The following is a 19,082-nucleotide window of genomic DNA, read 5'->3' on the forward strand; positions in this document are numbered from 1 at the left end:
CCCCAAACCCTGGAAGTTCTTTATTCCTGGGATGCTCTTCATTTCCTTTCTTTTGTTTTGTTTTTGTTTTTTTTTTGTTTTTTTTCTTTTTCTTTTTTGAAAGAGAGTTTCTCTGTGTATTCCTGGCTGTCCTGTAACTCACTCTGTAGACCAGGCCAGTCGCAAACTCCGAGATCGCCTGCCTCTTTCTCCCAAGTGCTGGGATTAAAGGCATGCGCCACCACTGCCCAGTCCAAATATGCTTTTGATGAGCAAGTCTGAATGTCTTTTGTTGCCTTTCAAGTCCTTTACATCATTTAGTCCTTTGGCTTTTAGATACATAAGTAGCAATGAAGTCTGTGTATGCAGAGCCTTTTTGCCATCAGCTGTATTCAGTGAGGGCATACTTCACAAATAGTCTGTCCAAAGTGCTTACTGAAGCAAGTGCATATACTGATACCCAGAGATTCTGTAGATACATATTATTTTATTTGTACAGTTAATATACTTAGGGGCTGGAGAGCTGACTCCATTTAAGGGTACTTGCTACTTTTGTAGAGGACTGACATTGGGTTCCACAGTGACCATCCTAGCTGCCTCACAGCTTCTTGCAACTAGTACCAGGGAGCCTGATAGCAGTGCAATTAGAGACAGATATATACGATAAAAAAAAAATTGTTGGATATGGTGGGTTCTGTTTGTATAGGTGCCCAGGGAGTGGATATGTGGATATATGGATATGTGGCCTTGTTGGATTAGGTGTGTCACTGTCAGAGTGGGCTTAAGACTCTCATCCTAGCTGCCTGGAAGTCAGTCTTCCATTAGTAGCCTTCAGATGAAGATGTAGAATCCTCAGCTCCTCCTGCACCATGCCTGCCTGGATGCTGCCAGTTCCTGCCTTGATAATGGACTGGACCTGTGAACCAGTAAGCCTGCTCCAGTTAAATCTTGTCCTTGTAAGAGTTGCCTTGGTCACGGTGTCTGTTCACAGCAGAAAACCCTAACTAAGACACTGGTACATGCCTTTTCCCCCCAACGCTTAGAAGGCAGGCAGGCAGGCAGACAGGCAGATCTCTGAGCAATGCCATAAAGAGACCCTCAACAAAACAAAACAAAAATCATTTTTAAAAAAGAGTTGCTTTAAAAAAAAAAAGCAAACAGCCTGGTTGTTGTGGGCTCACACCTTTAATCCAGCACAGAGGCTGGCAAGTCTCCGGGTTATAGCCAGCCTGGTCTAAAAAGCGTTCAAGGACAGCAAGGACTACACAGTGAAAACATGTCACAGTGAAACGCCCCCCCCCCCAAAGAAAATTAAAAGTAAAAATTACCAATGATTTAAATACTCTGCCCAGTCTTGCTTAATGTAAAAGTAAGCAGTACTATTTATAAATTTGGTCATTAACTTTTACCTAAGAAATGTGAAGGTAATTTTTTTTCCTGTCCCCTCTGGCAACTATTTCCTTTTTCTATTAAATAATCAGGTAGAGTAGATTATCATGTCTCAATATTTCAGTGACTTTCCACTTAATTCTCCCAAGTGGTATGACTAAGATTTGGTGGGCAATTCACTGTAAATTACTGTTGTTGTTTTTTTTTTCTTACATTCTCCGGTTTGCTGATAGTATTTACTGTCCTCTGGTAGTAGGAATAATTGTGTGAGATTTTATATATGTTCTGCCCCTCCAGGCACAACCAAATTAGCCTTTTCTTAATAGCCGATAGAATTTTTTTTTTTTTTTCAAGACAGGGTTTCTCTGTTTAAAATTTAGCTCTGGCTATCCTGGAACTCACTCTGTAGACCAGGCTGGCCTCGAACTCAGAAATCTGCCTGCCTCTGCCTCCCAAGTGCTGGGATTAAAGGCATGCACCACCGCTGCCCAGCAGTAGCTTATAGTATTAATGTGGTATAGAAATGAGAGTTCTCCATGGTCTAGGTGTGATAATTACTGCAGTGAAGAGGGGTCTTTCCTCATCTCTCAATAGCTAGATTTCCCTATAGTCGTGTATTCCACTATAATTGCCTGGTTCTGCAAGCTGGGTCTTTTAGTTACATGAAGAAGTTCAGTGTTTTGGATACTTTAGACTAAGGAGGGTCAGTAGATTCCCATTAGCCTAATAAGTCTGTCAACTGGGATGAGGAGAAATATATCTAGCCATAGCTGAAATTTAGCATTTCAGTCAGGGTTAAACGATACAATCGACAGTAGCATTAGTGTCCATATAAAATAATCAAGGGTGGTGGCATAGAACCCAGGGCCTTGTAAATGCTAGGCAAACATTATCAATTAAATACCCTGCAGAGGCTGAAGAGGTGGCTCAGTCAACAAAGGCTGGGTTCACAACCAAAAATGTAAGAGTTAAATACCCTGCCAATCTTGGCTTTTAATGTATAAATAAACAGTACTACGTAACACGTTTGTTTTATATGTCTCAATAATTGTATTTAAACCCAATTAATGTGTAATTCATAAACAATCAGGCAAGGTGAAAGGCATCCACGGACTTCACTATACTGATAAAAGGTCTTCATCGCGTGCGCACACGCACACTCGCAGATTAAAAATCCCCAGATTCAAAAGCAGTACGGAGGAAAAGGACATCCATCCATTTCCTGAAATCAAATGCTTTCTTTCCTGGCGCTCCCCTTTAGAAAGCTAAAGTGGCTGGATTATAGGCTTTGGACTGCAACTCCCAGAAGGCAATGCGGCCTAGGCCTAGCCCCGAAGCGTGACAATAACCTATCCAATGGTCACTGCACGGTCCCCTGACAGCCAGCGATTCTCGATGTGAACGGTGTCCACTTCTTTGGGGACACTATGGGTACCAAGTAATTGCTGGAATCTGTGACCCGTTCCTATTCCTTTGGGAGCTGTGTGTGAGAGTGGGCTCGAGAAAACTGCAGGCAGTGCACACACATGTCCCCTACACCCGCCCGTACGCGGTCCAGTCCTCGAGCACGCGAGGGCGGAAGTAGTGATGGCCGGCGCGGCCGGAAGTTCGGATCAGCTGATGGGGGAGGCGGCGCCGCAGCCGCCTAGAGGCCCTGGCCGCCCAGCGCTTCGTCCCGGCCTCGAGTCTCGCAGGCTGGCCACAATCCCCGCTCGCACCTCGCTGTTGGGTGAGGCCCGGCCCGGTGTCCCTCCCAGGCCCGAGATCCTTGCCCGGCACGGCCGCCCTGAGCGCCCCGGCCACCCCCAGCCCCGGCTCGCCCCTCAGGCCCCGGGCCTCCCCTCAGTCCCCGGCCGGCGGCCCAGGCCCCGGATCCGCGGGGGGAGACCCGGCCCCGGGGGGTGCGGGCCCCATGGAGCTGATGTTCGCGGAGTGGGAGGACGGCGAGCGCTTCTCGTTTGAGGATTCCGACCGCTTTGAGGAGGATTCACTCTGTTCGTTCATTTCCGAGGCCGAGAGCCTTTGCCAGAACTGGCGAGGATGGCGCAAACAGTCAGCGGGGCCCAATTCCCCCACTGGAGGCGGTGGCGGAGGTGGCAGTGGCGGTACCAGAACGCGAGGTGAGGATGAGCGGGGAAGACTGCGAGGGGGAGGGGAGCAAGCTGGTCCCGCTTGGGCCTTGCTTGGGAGCTGTCCGGACCGGGAGCTGTCCCAAGCTTAGAGCAGACTTCAGGACTCGCTTCCCTGGCCTTCCAGGGACGGGGTGGCATCTTAACAGCAGAGCCGGGGCGTGGGGGGTAGAAAGATATAGAGGGGAGAAAGGAGAGGAAAGGAGAGAGAGAGAGAAGGAGAGAGAGAGAGAAGGAGAGAGAGACAGAGAGAGAGAAGGAAGAATGAATACACTCACTGGCGCGCGTTCACATAAGCTTGTGTTGTGGCAAAGAACATCCTGGCTTGGCCAGAAAGATCTTTTGTTATTCCGTTACGCCTTAGAGACCAAATACGGGAGAATACCCCTTCTCTGTTTTAAGAATGCTTAACGGAATTTGGCCTTTAGTATACCAGAAGTAGGCAGGAGAGAATGCGGTTAGGCGCAGATTGTTAAAAGGTGATCACGTGAGGTGTGTCACTCTATGGGATGGTGCATGGGTTGCTTTGCTTCCAGGATGTTAATCTCCCCTCATAAACTGCACCAAGAAAGTATTCCACCAAGAGGAACGTGGAAGTGAACTTGCCTGTGAGAAGAGATGCTATAATTCATAGGGTTAAACCAGACTCTTGGCATCTGTTAGAAGCAAAGTCTGGGACCAGTGGGTGGAGCCTTGGACTTCTATATCTGAGGTCTGAGGAGGGCTGTCCTCATGAAGCACCTTTCCTTTGTGTTCCCTTCATTCTTGGTCGTCATGTGAAGTCATGTGTTAGTGCTATGAGAATTTTGCTTTTGGAGCGGGTAGAAAGGAGAGTAAAGATGAAAGAAACCCAGAGGCTTAGAATCTTTTCCCTACTCAGCCCAAGGCAGGTTTTGCCCTGGGCCTTGGTGCAAGTTGGCTTTCTTCAGTAGTTGAAAGGGTTAATGTATGTGTTTTAGCTAGGCCATTCCAAAAGACCTGTTCTGCAAGCTGCAGAGATTTCTGGTGCCCCTTTAGGATCCAGAGGAATTCGCCTATGCCACTTTCTGGGAGGGTAGTATTCAGCTTCTGTTAGGAGAGAAAGCATCTGTGTGTGTGTGTGTGTGCGCGCGCACACACATGTGCAGGTCACAGCAGCGTCAATGGGAATCTTTTGTGATCTCCCTGCTTCTTTTATATGTGAGAATGTGGGTTCTCTCACTTTGGGGGAAGTAACTAAGAACATGGAGGGAAAGAGTTTCACCATGTTGGTGCGGTCCAGCATAGGTTAAGATCTTTGCCCTCTCTCTTCCCTCCCTGCCTGCTAGCCTCTTGAGAGGATCTGGCTGTACAGCTTGGAAGGGTCTTAACCCTCCCTTAACAACCTTCACATCTGGACTGAATATACCATTTCTTCCCCATGCCCTCCTCAGCCACCTTCAGTTGCTTGCTCTTAAAAAGGTTGCTGTTGTTTTTAAAAGGTTCTTTTCTGTTCTGTGATTTTTTTTTTAATCAGTCTTCTAATGTAACTGTTTGCTGTGAGGTCTGTAGTCTGTTATATCACTACTGCTTTTTGTTAAAATAGTGTAGAAAAACCTCGAGTGCTAACTCCTTCCCGTTCCAGGGGAGCTCAGGCACAATAGCCAGGTGCCCCAGGGTACTCAGCTCCCCCTGGCTCTGAGGATGAGAAGTCAGGCTGTGTGGGCCTTGTAGGCTCTTTTGCCTCTTGGGGCCCCTAATTTTTCTGAGTTCTGGCTCATCTTTCCTCCTTAGTGGGGGCCCTGCAGTCATTGAGAGAAAAGGTGATAAGTAAAAAGGCAGCCAGAGGTGAATGCCAAAGAGACAGTGCAGTGTAATAGGAATCCAAACGGAGAATGTGGGAAACTTGGTACTGAGGAGATGGAACACCCACTCGAGTCCTAGAACACACCTATCTGGCCAGAAGTTTCCTAGAATCTCCCTGGTATCTTCTGTTCTGGGCCAGGGCTGGCCACCTGACTGTGTGCGGCTGGAGAATGCCCATCTCCCCTCTCCCAAAAGGAGTTTTAAGGGTCATTATACCTAACAAGAAGGGGTCTGAGTGCTGGCTGCTCTTTTCTTGGCCCTTCATTCAATTCCCAGCACCCGTGTGTGATGGCTGACAACCACCTGTAATCCCAGCTCCAGGGGATCTGACAGTTTCTTCTGCACTCCACGAGCTCCTATACTCACACGCACGAAGTCACACACAGACATATAATAAAAATATAACATTTAAACTTAAGAACATAGCTGGGTGTCATAGCACATGCCTTTAGTCCCAGCACTCGGGAGGCAGAGGCAGGCTGATCTCTTGAGTTCAAGGCTAGCCTGGTCTACCAAGTGAGTTCCAGGACAGTCAGGTATACACAGAGAAACCCTGTCTTAAAGAACAAAAACAAAAAAGTTAACAAACAAATATATATGTATGTGTGTGTATGTGTATTTACAAGAAGAGGGTGTGAGTGTGTACGCACGTGCACAGGTGCCCAGGGTGTGGCACTGGTTCCAAATAATTATTGCAAAATAATTCTGTCCCTTTCTCTTCCACCATCCCAATCTGTGTTTTGGAAGATGGATTGGTAATCCCATTGGTGGAGCTGTCAGCAAAGCAGGTGGCATTTCACATCCCATTTGAAGTGGTAGAGAAAGTTTATCCTCCAGTGCCAGAACAACTCCAACTCCGAATTGCTTTTTGGAGCTTCCCTGAGAATGAAGAGGACATTCGGTGAGTCCAAGTACTGATAATGGGCATGGAGTTCTAAGATCTCACACTGGCTGCTGGGCTTTCTGCAGAACAAAAGAGATACTGTAGTTGGAACTGCTAAGAGGAAGATAAGGGAGGCGGGAAAGTGCCCGGCTTTCTCCTAAGGAGTGCTAACAGAGTTGCCTAGAGCATGGTAGTCTCTCAGTGTCTGTGGAAGGTTATTTGCGGGGTTGTGGCCAAGTCCTCTTCTTCCCCCAGTCTGTATTCATGCCTAGCCAATGGCAGTGCGGATGAGTTTCAGCGAGGGGATCAGCTGTTCCGAATGAGGGCTGTGAAAGACCCGCTGCAGATAGGTAAGAGTTCCGACATGCCTGGAGTAACCTCTCCTTCCATCACTGGGTGAAGATTAGGACCTTTGCGGCTGGGCAAGGTCGCACATGTCTTTAATCCTAGCACTCAGGAGGCAAAGGCCAGCCTGGTCTCCATAGTGAGTTCTAAGACAGCCAAGGTAACAGAGAGACCCTGTCTTAAAACAAAACAAAACAAAACAAAACAAAACAAAACAAACAAACAAACAAAAATAAACCCCATGTGGAGTGGATTGTGTAATTCAATATGGGTCTAGGGAGGAGAGCAGAGACTTTGGTCTTGGCCAGCTACTTCTGACCTTGCCCTTGTTTCTCCCCAGGGTTCCATCTGAGCGCCACAGTGGTACCACCGCAAATGGTCCCACCCAAGGGGGCCTACAATGTAGCTGTGATGTTTGACCGCTGCCGGGTCACTTCTTGTAGCTGTACCTGTGGGGCCGGGGCCAAATGGTGCACCCATGTCGTGGCACTCTGCCTCTTCCGCATTCACAACGTGAGGCCCTCCCAATTTATCCTGGCCCTACCCTACGCTCCATTCCTCCCTTCTCTGCTGCATGCCTGGCCACAATGTGAGCCCCTTTACCTCCCCTCTGCCCATCTCTCCCCAGCTTCAGCTCCAAAACCTTTCCTCAGATGGTTCTTTGCTCCTTCAGGCATCTGCAGTCTGCCTGCGGGCTCCAGTCTCAGAGTCCCTGTCTCGGCTACAAAGGGACCAGCTTCAAAAATTTGCTCAGTACCTTATCAGTGAGCTTCCTCAGCAGGTGGGTGAGGCTGGGACATCTTCTCACTGCTGGCTTTCAGGCTTAGCCTCAGCCTTCTTCTCAGCTTTCTTGCTTCACCCTGGACTCTTTGGATTCACCTGTGCCTTGTTCTCTGTGCCTTTGTCCTTTCACCCTCAGATTCTCCCCACAGCCCAGCGTCTTCTAGACGAGCTCCTTTCCTCCCAGTCCACAGCCATCAACACAGTGTGTGGGGCTCCGGGTGAGTGTGTTGAGATGGAAAGCAGGGGAGCTGCCAGCACAGGGGATCACTTCCTAATGGCTCCCTGTTGTTAGGTGAGTCTGGGTCCTTAGCAATAGATAACTGATTGCCTGTCATCCGCAGACCCTACAGCAGGGCCCTCAGCTTCAGACCAGAGCACTTGGTATTTGGATGAGTCAACACTCACTGACAACATAAAGAAGACACTACATAAGTTCTGTGGCCCCTCCCCTGTGGTCTTCAGGTAAATTGCATACTAAATCTGTGGTGAGTACATACCTTCCTTAAGCCACTGGTAACCTTTCTTCCATCTCATTACTGCACTGGCACGGTACCTGCGCATGGGCATCAGTGATGGGCACGGTACCTGCGCATGGGCATCAGTGATGGGCACGGTACCTGCGCATGGGCATCAGTGATGGGCACGGTACCTGCGCATGGGCTTCAGTGATGGGCACGGTACCTGCGCATGGGCATCAGTGATGGGCACGGTACCTGCGCATGGGCATCAGTGATGGGCACGGTACCTGCGCATGGGCATCAGTGATGGGCACGGTACCTACGCATGGGCATCAGTGATGGGCACGGTACCTGCGCATGGGCTTCAGTGATGACTCAGTGGTTGATGATGATCTTGGACAGTCAGTGATTTCCTATTTGCGTAGAGCCAGAGTTATTTTTCTTCCTTTGGCTGATCATACTGACACAGATGCAGAGAAAGGTGAAGAAGGATTTTGTCTTTCCCCCTCTACTCTGTATTCTGGGTCAGGATCCCCTTTAGGTCAAAGCCCTGCTGTTTTTACCTCCTTCAGTCAGCAGCCCCACCTTAGTCACCTTCTTCTCTGTTCCTTTTACAGTGATGTAAACTCTATGTATCTCTCTTCCACGGAACCTCCTGCTGCTGCTGAGTGGGCATGTCTGCTGCGGCCTCTGAGGGGTCGAGAGCCTGAGGGTGTCTGGAACCTGCTTAGCATTGTTCGAGAGATGTTCAAGCGAAGGGACAGCAATGCTGCCCCCTTGCTGGAAATACTCACTGACCAGTGCCTCACCTATGAACAGGTAACACCTCAGGATGGGGGAGCTTTGTGGTGGTTCCTTCTTTCCCTCTCTCATCTTATTCTCTTTTTATTCTGACAGGAACATAGAGGAGGGTAAGGGCTTTTTAGATTTTTCTGAGCTTTTATGTACCTTACATCTCTCTTTGCCTCCAGATAACAGGCTGGTGGTATAGTGTGCGCACCTCAGCTTCACACAGCAGTGCCAGTGGTCACACAGGCCGTAGCAATGGGCAGTCAGAGGTAGCAGCCCATGCATGTGCAAGTATGTGCGACGAGATGGTTACCCTCTGGAGGCTGGCTGTGCTGGACCCTGCCCTCAGCCCTCAGCGGTGAGTCCTCCCCAGGAGTACTGTGTTCTGACAAGGACAGCCCAGGACAGCTTGCACACTGAACAGTCTGCCTGAGTATAGGGCTTTCTCTCACCTAGGGGAATGGGAAGTGCTGAGCACTGAGGTGACTACTAGAGGTTTGTAAATCCTGTTTCTAACAGGCTTTCTTCTTCCCCTTCCCTAAAAAGGATTCACTTTCCAAACTCCATGACTGTTGGACTGTCTTATAGTGCTGGCTCAAAAAGAGCAGGCCCTCCTCACTGTGCCCTTGCTTATATCTTTCTTTGAGGGAGAATTCCTGCTTATCTCCTTCTTCCCACTCTCAGTGCAGACTGCTTGTCGTCCCTCTAACAGCCTCCTGCCCTTTGTTCCCACAGCCGCCGGGAACTGTGTGCACAGCTGCGTCAGTGGCAACTGAAGGTGATTGAGAATGTCAAGCGGGGCCAGCACAAGAAGACCCTAGAGAGGCTCTTCCCTGGCTTCCGGCCAGCTGTGGAGGCCTGCTACTTTAACTGGGAAGAGGCTTATCCTCTTCCTGGTGTTACCTACAGTGGCACTGACCGGAAGCTAGCCCTGTGCTGGGCCCGGGCCCTGCCTGCCAGGCCAGGAGCCTCTAGATCTGGGGGCCTGGAAGAGTCCCGGCCCCGACCTCTTCCTACTGAGCCAGCTGTGAGGCCCAAGGAACCTGGGGCCAAACGCAAAGGATTGGGTGAGGGGATCTCCTCACAGCGGGGCCCCCGCCGCCTCTCTGCCGAAGGAGGAGATAAGGCTCTGCATAAGATGGGTCCAAGTGGGGGCAAAGCCAAGGTACTGGGTGGGACTGGCAGCGGGGGCAAGAGCTCAGCAGGCAGTGGGAGCAAACGGCGGCTAAGCAGTGAAGACAGCTCCCTGGAACCAGACCTGGCAGAGATGAGCCTGGATGACAGCAGCCTGGCCCTGGGTGCAGAGGCCAGCACCTTTGGTGGATTCCCTGAGAGCCCTCCACCCTGTCCTTCCTCGGTTGGCTCCAGAGGACCTTCCACCTTCCTTCCTGAGCCCCCAGATACTTATGAGGAAGATGCTGGTGTGTACTTTTCAGAAGGACCTGAGCCTCCCACAGCCTCTGCAGACCACCCTGGTCTGCTGCCTGGGGAGGTCTGTACCCGAGATGACCTCCCTTCCACAGACGACAGTGGCAGTGGGCTACACAAAACCAAAGAAGCAGCTCCTGCAGTTGGAGAGGAGGATGACGACTACCAAGCATATTACCTGAATGCCCAGGATGGGGCTGGAGGCGAGGAGGAGAAGGCGGAGGGCGGGACTGGGGAGGAGCATGACCTGTTTGCTGGTTTGAAGCCACTGGAACAGGAGAGCCGAATGGAGGTGAGGGGCTGAAGAAGAGAGGGACTGTGGGGTGTTCTTTTCAAATGACTAAGAGGGGCCCCATGGATCTGGCCGGAAGTGTCCAGATCGTTAGCATGACTTTACATTCTGTAGGGTATCATAACCTCCTGGTCCACGGTTGCCCTCTCTAGTGGGTACTTCTCAGCTGTTGTGTCAGTGTGCTACTTCAGAGTCCTCAGTGGTCGCTTGCTGTCCTTAGAGTAAAACTGAAGGTCCCTGGTGTGGCCTGTGGGCTCCACCCTGTCTGATCTTTGCCAGCCTCTCCAGTGTTATTTGACTTTGTCTTTCCTCCTCTCTGTACTTCACTTATTCCTGGGGTTTGCCATGCTCCCTCCTGCTTACATACTTGTACAGATTGGCCTTTCTGCCTGGAACAATCTTCTCACCAGGCTTGGTTAGCTCTCAGAGACCGTAAAGTTCTGAGAGATAGGGGCACAAGATTGGTGAACTTAGAATCCCTCCCTGCCACGTGTGGTGGCAGATGCCTCTTATCACAGCACTCTGGAGGCTGACGTAGGAGAATCTCAAGTTAGAGGCTAGCTTGAGTTACATAGTGAGACCCTGCCTCAAATAAAACAGACCTTGTCTTCTTAGAAGTCTTTCTCTTGCTGGGCAGTGGTGACGCACGCCTTTAATCCCAGCACTTGGGAGGCAGAGGCCCAGCCTGGTCTACAGAGTGAGTTCCAGCCAGGGCTATACAGAGAAACCCTGTCTCGAAAAACCAAAAAAAAAAAAAAAAGTCTCTCTCTTAGCTCCCCACAGCCTCTGCTGGCTTTCCTAGCCTAGTGTACCTGAGATAACCCCCACTTTCACAGATAAGCGTAGCAGTGCCCTTCTGTCCCAAGTCCCTATGAGTTATCCTATTCGTTTGCTCCCTCTTTTGGCCTTTTTCAGCAATACTTGTTATGCCATGTTGAATGATAGTGGTGTCTGTAACCAGACTGAATTCCTATGGTATGCTCAGGATCACCATGGCACCCAGTGCTTTAGGAATATTGTGCTATGTAATCAAGTATAATGTACTTCAAGCGAAGGCTTACAGTCTCGGTCCCGTATCCTGTAGGTGTTGTTTGCCTGCGCTGAGGCCCTGCATGCCCATGGCTACAGCAATGAGGCCTCCCGCCTCACTGTGGAGCTTGCCCAGGACCTGCTAGCCAACCCACCTGACCTCAAGGTAGAGCCGCCCCCTGCCAAGGTGAGAGAGAGCTCCTTCCTCTGCTTTCCGGGCCCCACTTATCCTTGCTCCTATTCCCCACCCCAAGTGAGAGCTTCCTTCTATCTCCACTGAGGTAAAACAGTCTCATTTGTCCAACTCTTTGCACTTCCCATGTAGGGCAAGAAAAACAAGGTGTCCACAAGCCGTCAGACCTGGGTGGCTACCAACACTCTGACCAAAGCAGCCTTCCTGTTGACAGTGCTTAGTGAGCGCCCTGAGCACCACAGCCTGGCCTTCCGAGTTGGCATGTTTGCGCTGGAGCTACAGCGGCCTCCTGCTTCAACCAAGGCCTTGGAGGTCAGAGGGTCATTTGTCTTCTCCTTAATCATTTCAGAGTCTTATGCCTTGATCTCCATGGAGGTATAGGAGGTCTGAGTGCTTCCTGTACTCTCAGGTAAAATTGGCATATCAGGAATCTGAGGTAGCTGCTCTGCTCAAGAAGATCCCTCGGGGCCCCAGTGAAATGAGTACCATTCGATGCCGGGCAGAAGAACTTCGGGAGGGTACACTGTGTGACTATCGGCCTGTCTTGCCCCTCATGTTGGCCAGTTTCATCTTTGATGTTCTCTGTGCTCCAGGTATAATGCCCTACAGTAAGTGGAGAACTTGGGGGATAGGGGAGGGTTTTTGTTGTTGTTTTGTTTTGTTTTTAAAGGAAAACTAAGTTCTAAGGTTCTATCAGAGTCATCTTTAGGACCCACCAGGCAGCTTCCTGGGTAGGTCTTGGATGATGACAGTCTTAGATTCCTTTGCAGTTTTTTCTGAGGTACTTTGGTTTGCTTGACTTAACCCAATTTCCATCTAGTGGTTTCTCTCACGGGTTCCCGGCCCCCAAGTCGAAACTGGACTAACGAGATGCCTGGAGATGAGGAGCTAGGATTTGAAGCAGCAGTTGCTGCCTTGGGTACGTGTCTTGTCTTGACCACGTTCATGAACAAAGCCTGGTCCAGGCCTTGAGCTGTGATGGGAAAGTCAAGATGACATGTGGGAAGCAACGGGCCATCGCTTATTACACAGTCAGTATCTAGAGAGGGTCTGGAACTGCTCAGCAGCTAACAGCACTTACTGCTGTTGTAAAGGATCCCAGGTTAGCTCCCAGGACCCTCAGGATAGCTAACTATAAGTAATCCCAATTTCCAAGGGATGCAGTGACCTCTTCTGCCTTCCATGGGCACATTAAGCACATGGTACACACATGCATGTAAGCGAAACACATACATACATAAAAATAACTAAAACTTAAATGTGTGTATGTGTTACATGTGGTGGGTGTTTTAAAGGACAGCAAATCAAAAATCTAAAGGAAGGCCTCAGGGAGGTTACCGATTATGTAATGTTGACTAAAAGATCGGGAAGCTATAGAGAGGAAATTGTCAGGCACACACTCAGTTCTAAGACCAGATATGATAGTTATGCCTATAATCCCAGTACTTGGGAAGTGGAGGCAGTAGGATCAGTAGTTCATTTTCATACTTGGCTACATAGCAAGTTTGAGGCCAGCCTGTGCTACATGAGATCTTGCCTCAAAAACATCATCATCAACAACAACAAAAGCAAGCAATCAAACAAGACATTAGATGAGCCTGGTGTGTAAGACACACCTTTAATTCCAGTGGAATAGAACAACAGGTTGCAAAGGTCTTGAAAGGGTTGGATGTAGGCAGTGGGGACTTTTTCTCATGAACTGGTAGCTGGCCCTGGCTTGTGTGTTTTTGGTGTCGTTGGAGCTATAAACACTAATCCCCAAGAGGCCTTCCTCACAGGCATGAAGACAACAGTGAGTGAGGCAGAACATCCCCTCCTATGTGAAGGCACACGTCGGGAGAAGGGTGACCTGGCCTTAGCACTCATGATCACCTACAAGGATGACCAGGCCAAGCTCAAGAAGGTAAGGGACTGAGATACTGGGGTTTTGCCAGGCAGCGAGTGAGCAAAATGTTACAATCTTTCTCACAAGTTTCCAGTACAATGACCAAAGTACTGGTCTGTGTGTAGGAGGTAAGTAGGGAATTTTGGAGACTTCTCATAAAGAACAAGAGACCAATGGTTCTTATAGGTGTGCTTGGGCATGAGGTGGAAGAAGAGAAGCAGAGAGCATAAAGTCAATGAGTCATTTATTTCAATGTGTATTGACTATCAGTGTGTTCAGTCCTCAGGTAAGTGTTACGGAAGATTCCAAGACATGGAAGCTGGGAGGTTATCCTGTAGTTACAGCTGGGGAAGACTTTCTGAGGAGGTAGCATTAGGCTGCTTCAAGAAGAAAGGAAGATAACAAAATTCAGGAAATAAAGGACGTCATGTTACTGCTTGTCTCTTCTCCAGATCCTAGACAAACTCTTGGACCGAGAAAGCCAGACACATAAGCCACAGACCCTGAGTTCTTTCTACTCATCCAGCCGGCCGGCCACAGCCAACCAGAGATCTCCTTCAAAGCACGGGGCCCCATCTGCTCCCGGGGCCCTGCAGCCACTGACTTCAAGCTCTGCAGGGCCTGCTCAGCCAGGGAATGTGGCAGGGGCTGGGCCAGGTCCCACTGAGGGCTTCACAGAGAAGAATGTACCCGGTGAGGTGGGGGAACTGGGTAGGGCGGGTAGGTGGTCCAGTCAGGTTGTGCCCTTTCCTGGGCTCACCCCAGTGTTCTATCTTCTCCTTCAGAAAGTTCCCCACATTCCCCCTGTGAAGGTCTCCCACCTGAGGCAGCTTTGACTCCACGGCCGGAGGGGAAGGTTCCTAGCCGCCTAGCACTTGGCAGTCGTGGAGGTTATAATGGTCGAGGTTGGGGCTCTCCAGGGCGGCCCAAAAAGAAACACACAGGTACAACAGTCTATGGGAAGGCATGGAGGGAATGCTAGTCCTGGAGGCTGGAGACTGACTTCATTTTGGGGGTACTAGGCATGGCCAGCATTGACAGCAGTGCCCCTGAAACCACATCGGACAGCTCTCCTACCTTAAGCCGACGGCCACTTCGAGGGGGCTGGGCCCCTACTTCTTGGGGTCGAGGACAAGACAGTGACAGCATTAGCAGCTCTTCCTCAGACTCTCTGGGCTCTTCATCCTCCAGTGGAAGCCGCCGGGCTAGTGCCAGTGGAGGGGCCCGGGCAAAGACAGTTGACGTTGGCAGGTCAGTACGGAGAAAGACCCGTCCTTACAACCATATTCCTAGTGTGACCCAACTGTTGTCCCCCAACAGCCTTACTTACCCTGGTCCCACCTAACCTAGTTGGACTCCATTCTGAAGGGACTCCAACCCTGTCCATACCCCATTGCTCCGTCAGGTGTTACAAAGGCCGCCGCCCTGAGAGTCATGCCCCCCACGTACCCAATCAGCCGTCAGAGGCAGCTGCACACTTCTACTTCGAATTGGCGAAGACAGTTCTGATCAAGGCAGGGGGCAACAGCAGCACCTCCATTTTCACACATCCATCTTCCTCAGGAGGCCACCAGGGTCCTCACCGCAACCTGCACCTTTGCGCCTTTGAGATTGGGCTTTATGCCCTAGGCCTGCATAACTTTGTTTCTCCTAACTGGCTCTCTCGTACCTATTCTTCCCATGTATCCTGGATTACAGGTAAATCCAATGTCATGATTTGCATACAGGATGGAGGTGACTAGGAAGGCTGTGTCTTGGTGACATTGCTGATCTGATGAAAGATCTCATCCCCAGACCTCCAGAGGTGCCCACTGTGCTCCTTGTTCTTCTCTCTGAAGGGCAGGCCATGGAGATTGGCAGTGCAGCCTTGACTATACTGGTAGAATGCTGGGATGGGCACCTGACACCCCCTGAGGTTGCATCGCTGGCCGACAGAGCGTCACGGGCACGAGACTCCAACATGGTGAGGGCAGCGGCAGAGCTGGCTCTAAGCTGCCTGCCTCATGCCCACGCACTGAACCCCAATGAGATTCAGCGGGCCTTGGTGCAGTGCAAGGAACAGGTACTTCCAGATTTCAGCCCTCCGGGCATGGGGGAACATCACCGAACATTTTTCCTCTAAAAATGTGTTTGTGTGTGTGTACGTGTGTGTACATGATGGAGTGGGGGTATGTGCCACATTGTATGCGGAGGTCAGAGGACAGCTTGTTCAAGTTTGTTCTCTCCTTATACCATGTGGATCCTAGGAATCAAACTCAAGTTGTCAGACTTGGCAGCCTGCCCTCCCTCCTCCTCTCCCTCGCTCTCTTCCAAGAGGTCTAAGTTTCTATGCGGAGCTTGAACTTACAATTCGGCTTCAGCTTTCTGAGTAGCTGGGACATCTATTATTTGCGGGTTAGGGACCTTCCCTTGATTCCGTCAGATGCAGGAGTTTATGAAGAATCTAATTTTTTCTCTCATTGTAACATTTCACATATTGCAGGTTGAGTATCTGTTAGGTTCAAGATTAGAAGTGTTTTGGATTTTAGGTTTTCAGAGTATTTTCTTAAACCTGAGTGATCTTGGGGATGGGACCCAAAACTAGGTTTGAAATTTTTATTTCATATGTTAATTACGTACACATCCTAGAGATAATCTTGTGTCTCTTGGCCTCTTTCTCGTGTATGTATGTATGTATGTATGCATGCATAGGAATTGGATCCAGGGCCTCATGCAGACCAGGCAACCAACTGACTTAGTCTCCAGCCTTGTTTGTGCACGAAGGCATATTTCATGGTATTTTCCTCTTGAGGTATCAATGAGCCTTGCCATTCAAAAAGTTTCTGATTTTAGTGTTTTCCATTTTCAAATTAGGAATACATACTATGTGTTGTATTCTATTGTGTGTGTGTGTGTGTGTGTGTGTGTGTGTGTGTGTGTGTGTATGCATGCATGCGTTCTGCTATAATCCTAAAGCTAGGATCAATTCCATCACAACACACAAGCAAATAGAAGGCTGACTACTCAGGGCTCAGGCTGATTCCTGAGTATGATGAGCTTTGGGTGTGCACGAGGGAACAATTATTTGTTTGGTGCCTGTGTGAAGTTCTCACTGCTGTTAGTCAGTGAGTCAGTCAGTGCTTTGCCCTCTGATGCCCCTCAACCAGTCCTCCTTCCTGGGTAGGGCCTCTCCCCCTAATGCTTTGCTCCTTTCCAGGATAACCTGATGTTGGAGAAGGCCTGCATGGCCGTGGAAGAGGCAGCCAAGGGTGGGGGCGTATACCCTGAAGTGCTGTTTGAGGTTGCTCATCAGTGGTTCTGGCTTTATGAGGAGACAGCAGGCGGCTCGTCCACAGCTCGTGAAGGGGCTACAAGCTGTAGTGGCAGTGGGATGAGGGCCGCTGGGGAGGCTGGGCGGGGACTCCCTGAGGGTAGGGGTGCCCCAGGGACTGAACCTGTTACAGTGGCTGCGGCAGCAGTGACAGCAGCAGCCACAGTGGTTCCGGTCATCTCAGTGGGGTCCAGTTTATATCCAGGTCCAGGACTGGGGCATGGCCACTCCCCTGGCCTGCACCCCTACACTGCTCTCCAGCCCCACTTGCCCTGCAGCCCTCAGTACCTCACCCACCCAGCTCACCCTGCCCACCCTATGCCTCATATGCCCCGGCCTGCCGTCTTCCCTGTGCCCAGCTCTGCATACCCACAGGTGAGTCTGGTGTTTCACAGATGGTGTGAGGCATGTGGAGAACACTAGTTCATAGGGTTGCAGTACTTTGGGTGTGTACTAGGGCTGTCCAGGAGCCCTGGTAAGGTGGTGGGAAATGGGAGACCAAGGCAACTAAGTAAGAAATGTAAGAATGCCTGTTTGTTACCTAACCAGGCTTAGTATCTGCTCTCCTTTTGCCATCTACTATAGGGTGTGCATCCTGCATTCCTGGGGGCGCAATACCCTTACTCAGTGACTCCTCCCTCGCTTGCTGCCACAGCTGTATCTTTCCCTGTCCCTTCCATGGCTCCCATCACAGTCCATCCTTACCACACAGAACCAGGGCTCCCACTGCCCACCAGTGTGGCCTGTGAGTTTCGGGGACAGGGAGCAGGTGAATGGAGGGGAGGTGCGCTGAACATGGGAGGGAGGGAGGGCATCTCCTGCACCTCTTCTCTCACATGGCTTTCCATCTCCCCTCAGTGAGCAGTGTCCATCCAGCATCTACGTTTCCAGCCATCCAGGGTGCCTCACTGCCTGCTCTGACCACACAGCCCAGCCCTCTGGTAAGCGGGGGTTTTCCACCACCCGAAGAGGAGACACACAGTCAACCGGTCAATCCACATAGCCTGCACCATCTGCATGCTGCTTACCGTGTTGGTAAGAAGTCCCTTTCTGTACTCCTACCTACAGCTGAGTGAAGTGAGGGGCTCTTCATTTGTTTACTGTGGGTCAGGTACCAGGATGGGGGAGAAGGTGAAGGGTATATATCCGATTGTGTGCCCATCTGTGTTTCCTAGGGATGCTGGCACTGGAGATGCTAGGTCGCCGGGCACACAACGATCACCCCAACAACTTTTCCCGCTCCCCCCCTTACACTGATGATGTCAAATGGTTGCTGGGGCTGGCAGCAAAGCTGGGTAACACCTCCCCTCCTCAGGACCATTGTCCCCCTGTTTCCCTTCCCTTCCTATCCCAGACCTCCTTCCTAGCTCTTACTCAGAGTTGAGGCCTTGGTCGGGTATGTGTGCGAGCGCAGGGGGGTGGAGGATTACCTCAGCTCCTGGGGTGGAGGGTGGATCTCTGTAGGGCTAGAGCTGAGATATATGAGTGGGTCCCTAGGGCAGAGGTGGCCACCCCCGTCTCATGCCCCTCCCCTGCCCCTCAGGAGTGAACTACGTGCACCAGTTCTGTGTGGGGGCAGCCAAGGGGGTGCTGAGCCCGTTTGTGCTGCAGGAGATCGTCATGGAGACGCTGCAGCGGCTGAACCCCATTCATGCCCACAACCACCTTCGAGCCCCGGCCTTCCACCAACTGGTGCAGCGCTGTCAGCAGGCATACATGCAGGTGATAACTCAGGAAGTATGGAGAAAGGTGGAACACCTCCTGGGCAGTTGGATCAGATCCCTCAGCATGTAAGGGAAGTGGGGCCCCGGTTGTATGTGCTTTGTGCTGATTCCCCTCCAACCCACCCTCCAGTACATCCATCACCGCTTAATTCACCTGACTCCTGCCGACTACGACGACTTTGTGAATGCAATCCGCAGCGCTCGCAGCGCCTTCTGCCTGACACCCATGGGCATGATGCAGTTCAACGACATCCTACAGAACCTCAAACGCAGCAAACAGACCAAGGAGTTGTGGCAGCGGGTCTCTCTGGAGATAACCACCTTCTCCCCCTGAGTCTGGTCCCTGGAGGGCCCTATTTAGGGACACAGGCCTGTGGCTATGGGGAGCCCTCACACAGAGGGTCAGGCGACTCTTGGCTGGACAGATCATCCCCACTCAATTCCCTTGTAGCCCAGACTGGCAGCTGCTCTTGGGCTGTAGCTTGGGGCCAAGATGTCTCAGACCTTAGAAGTCTAGGGTTGGGGGAGACAGCTTTGTCTGGGAGAGGGCGTTGGGTGGCCTCTGGTATTTATTTGGCATTTATAAATATATAAACTCCTTTTTTACTCTATTTTCTGGGTCTTTGCCTTCTTCCTTGTGTA

At 50.7% G+C, this 19,082-nt stretch overlaps 1 protein-coding gene across 11 annotated transcripts; it reads left to right on the forward strand.

Moving 5' to 3' along the window:
* Positions 1–1,708: 1,708 nt before the first annotated feature.
* On the forward strand, positions 1,709–19,051 carry Zswim8 (zinc finger SWIM-type containing 8). 11 transcript variants are annotated; one of them, XM_006519037.4, is made up of 27 exons: positions 1,709–3,488; positions 6,069–6,222; positions 6,460–6,554; positions 6,890–7,062; positions 7,223–7,330; positions 7,469–7,550; positions 7,674–7,794; positions 8,408–8,609; positions 8,762–8,937; positions 9,315–10,000; positions 10,103–10,299; positions 11,384–11,515; positions 11,654–11,833; positions 11,931–12,114; positions 12,342–12,440; positions 13,300–13,424; positions 13,859–14,099; positions 14,192–14,350; positions 14,429–14,657; positions 14,812–15,104; positions 15,245–15,468; positions 16,603–17,091; positions 17,302–17,485; positions 17,575–17,751; positions 17,892–18,011; positions 18,328–18,438; positions 18,571–19,051. In XM_006519037.4, the coding sequence occupies exons 1-27, from the start codon at positions 3,281–3,283 to the stop codon at positions 19,032–19,034; spliced, it is 5,613 nt and encodes a 1,870-aa protein (XP_006519100.1). In that variant the 5' UTR covers positions 1,709–3,280; the 3' UTR covers positions 19,035–19,051. The 11 variants fall into 11 exon arrangements, 10 of the variants coding, with proteins under 10 accessions (XP_006519100.1, XP_006519097.1, XP_006519098.1 ...); NM_001252082.1 differs by having other exon boundaries at positions 2,984–3,488; positions 17,302–17,461; positions 18,260–18,438; XM_006519034.4 differs by having other exon boundaries at positions 9,315–10,299.
* Positions 19,052–19,082: the final 31 nt, after the last annotated feature.

The sequence above is a fragment of the Mus musculus genome, chromosome 14 (assembly GCF_000001635.26).
Source record: "Mus musculus strain C57BL/6J chromosome 14, GRCm38.p6 C57BL/6J".
NCBI lineage: Eukaryota > Metazoa > Chordata > Mammalia > Rodentia > Muridae > Mus > Mus musculus.

Excerpts from the sequence above, each read along its gene's own strand:
- Zswim8 (XM_006519034.4), top strand. The coding sequence starts at position 3,281 with ATGGAGCTGATGTTCGCGGAGTGGGAGGACGGCGAGCGCTTCTCGTTT. Across the intron at positions 6,555-6,889 it reads GAAAGACCCGCTGCAGATAG|GGTTCCATCTGAGCGCCACA; the intron begins GTAAGAGTTCCG and ends GTTTCTCCCCAG. Across the intron at positions 7,063-7,222 it reads GCCTCTTCCGCATTCACAAC|GCATCTGCAGTCTGCCTGCG; the intron begins GTGAGGCCCTCC and ends TTGCTCCTTCAG.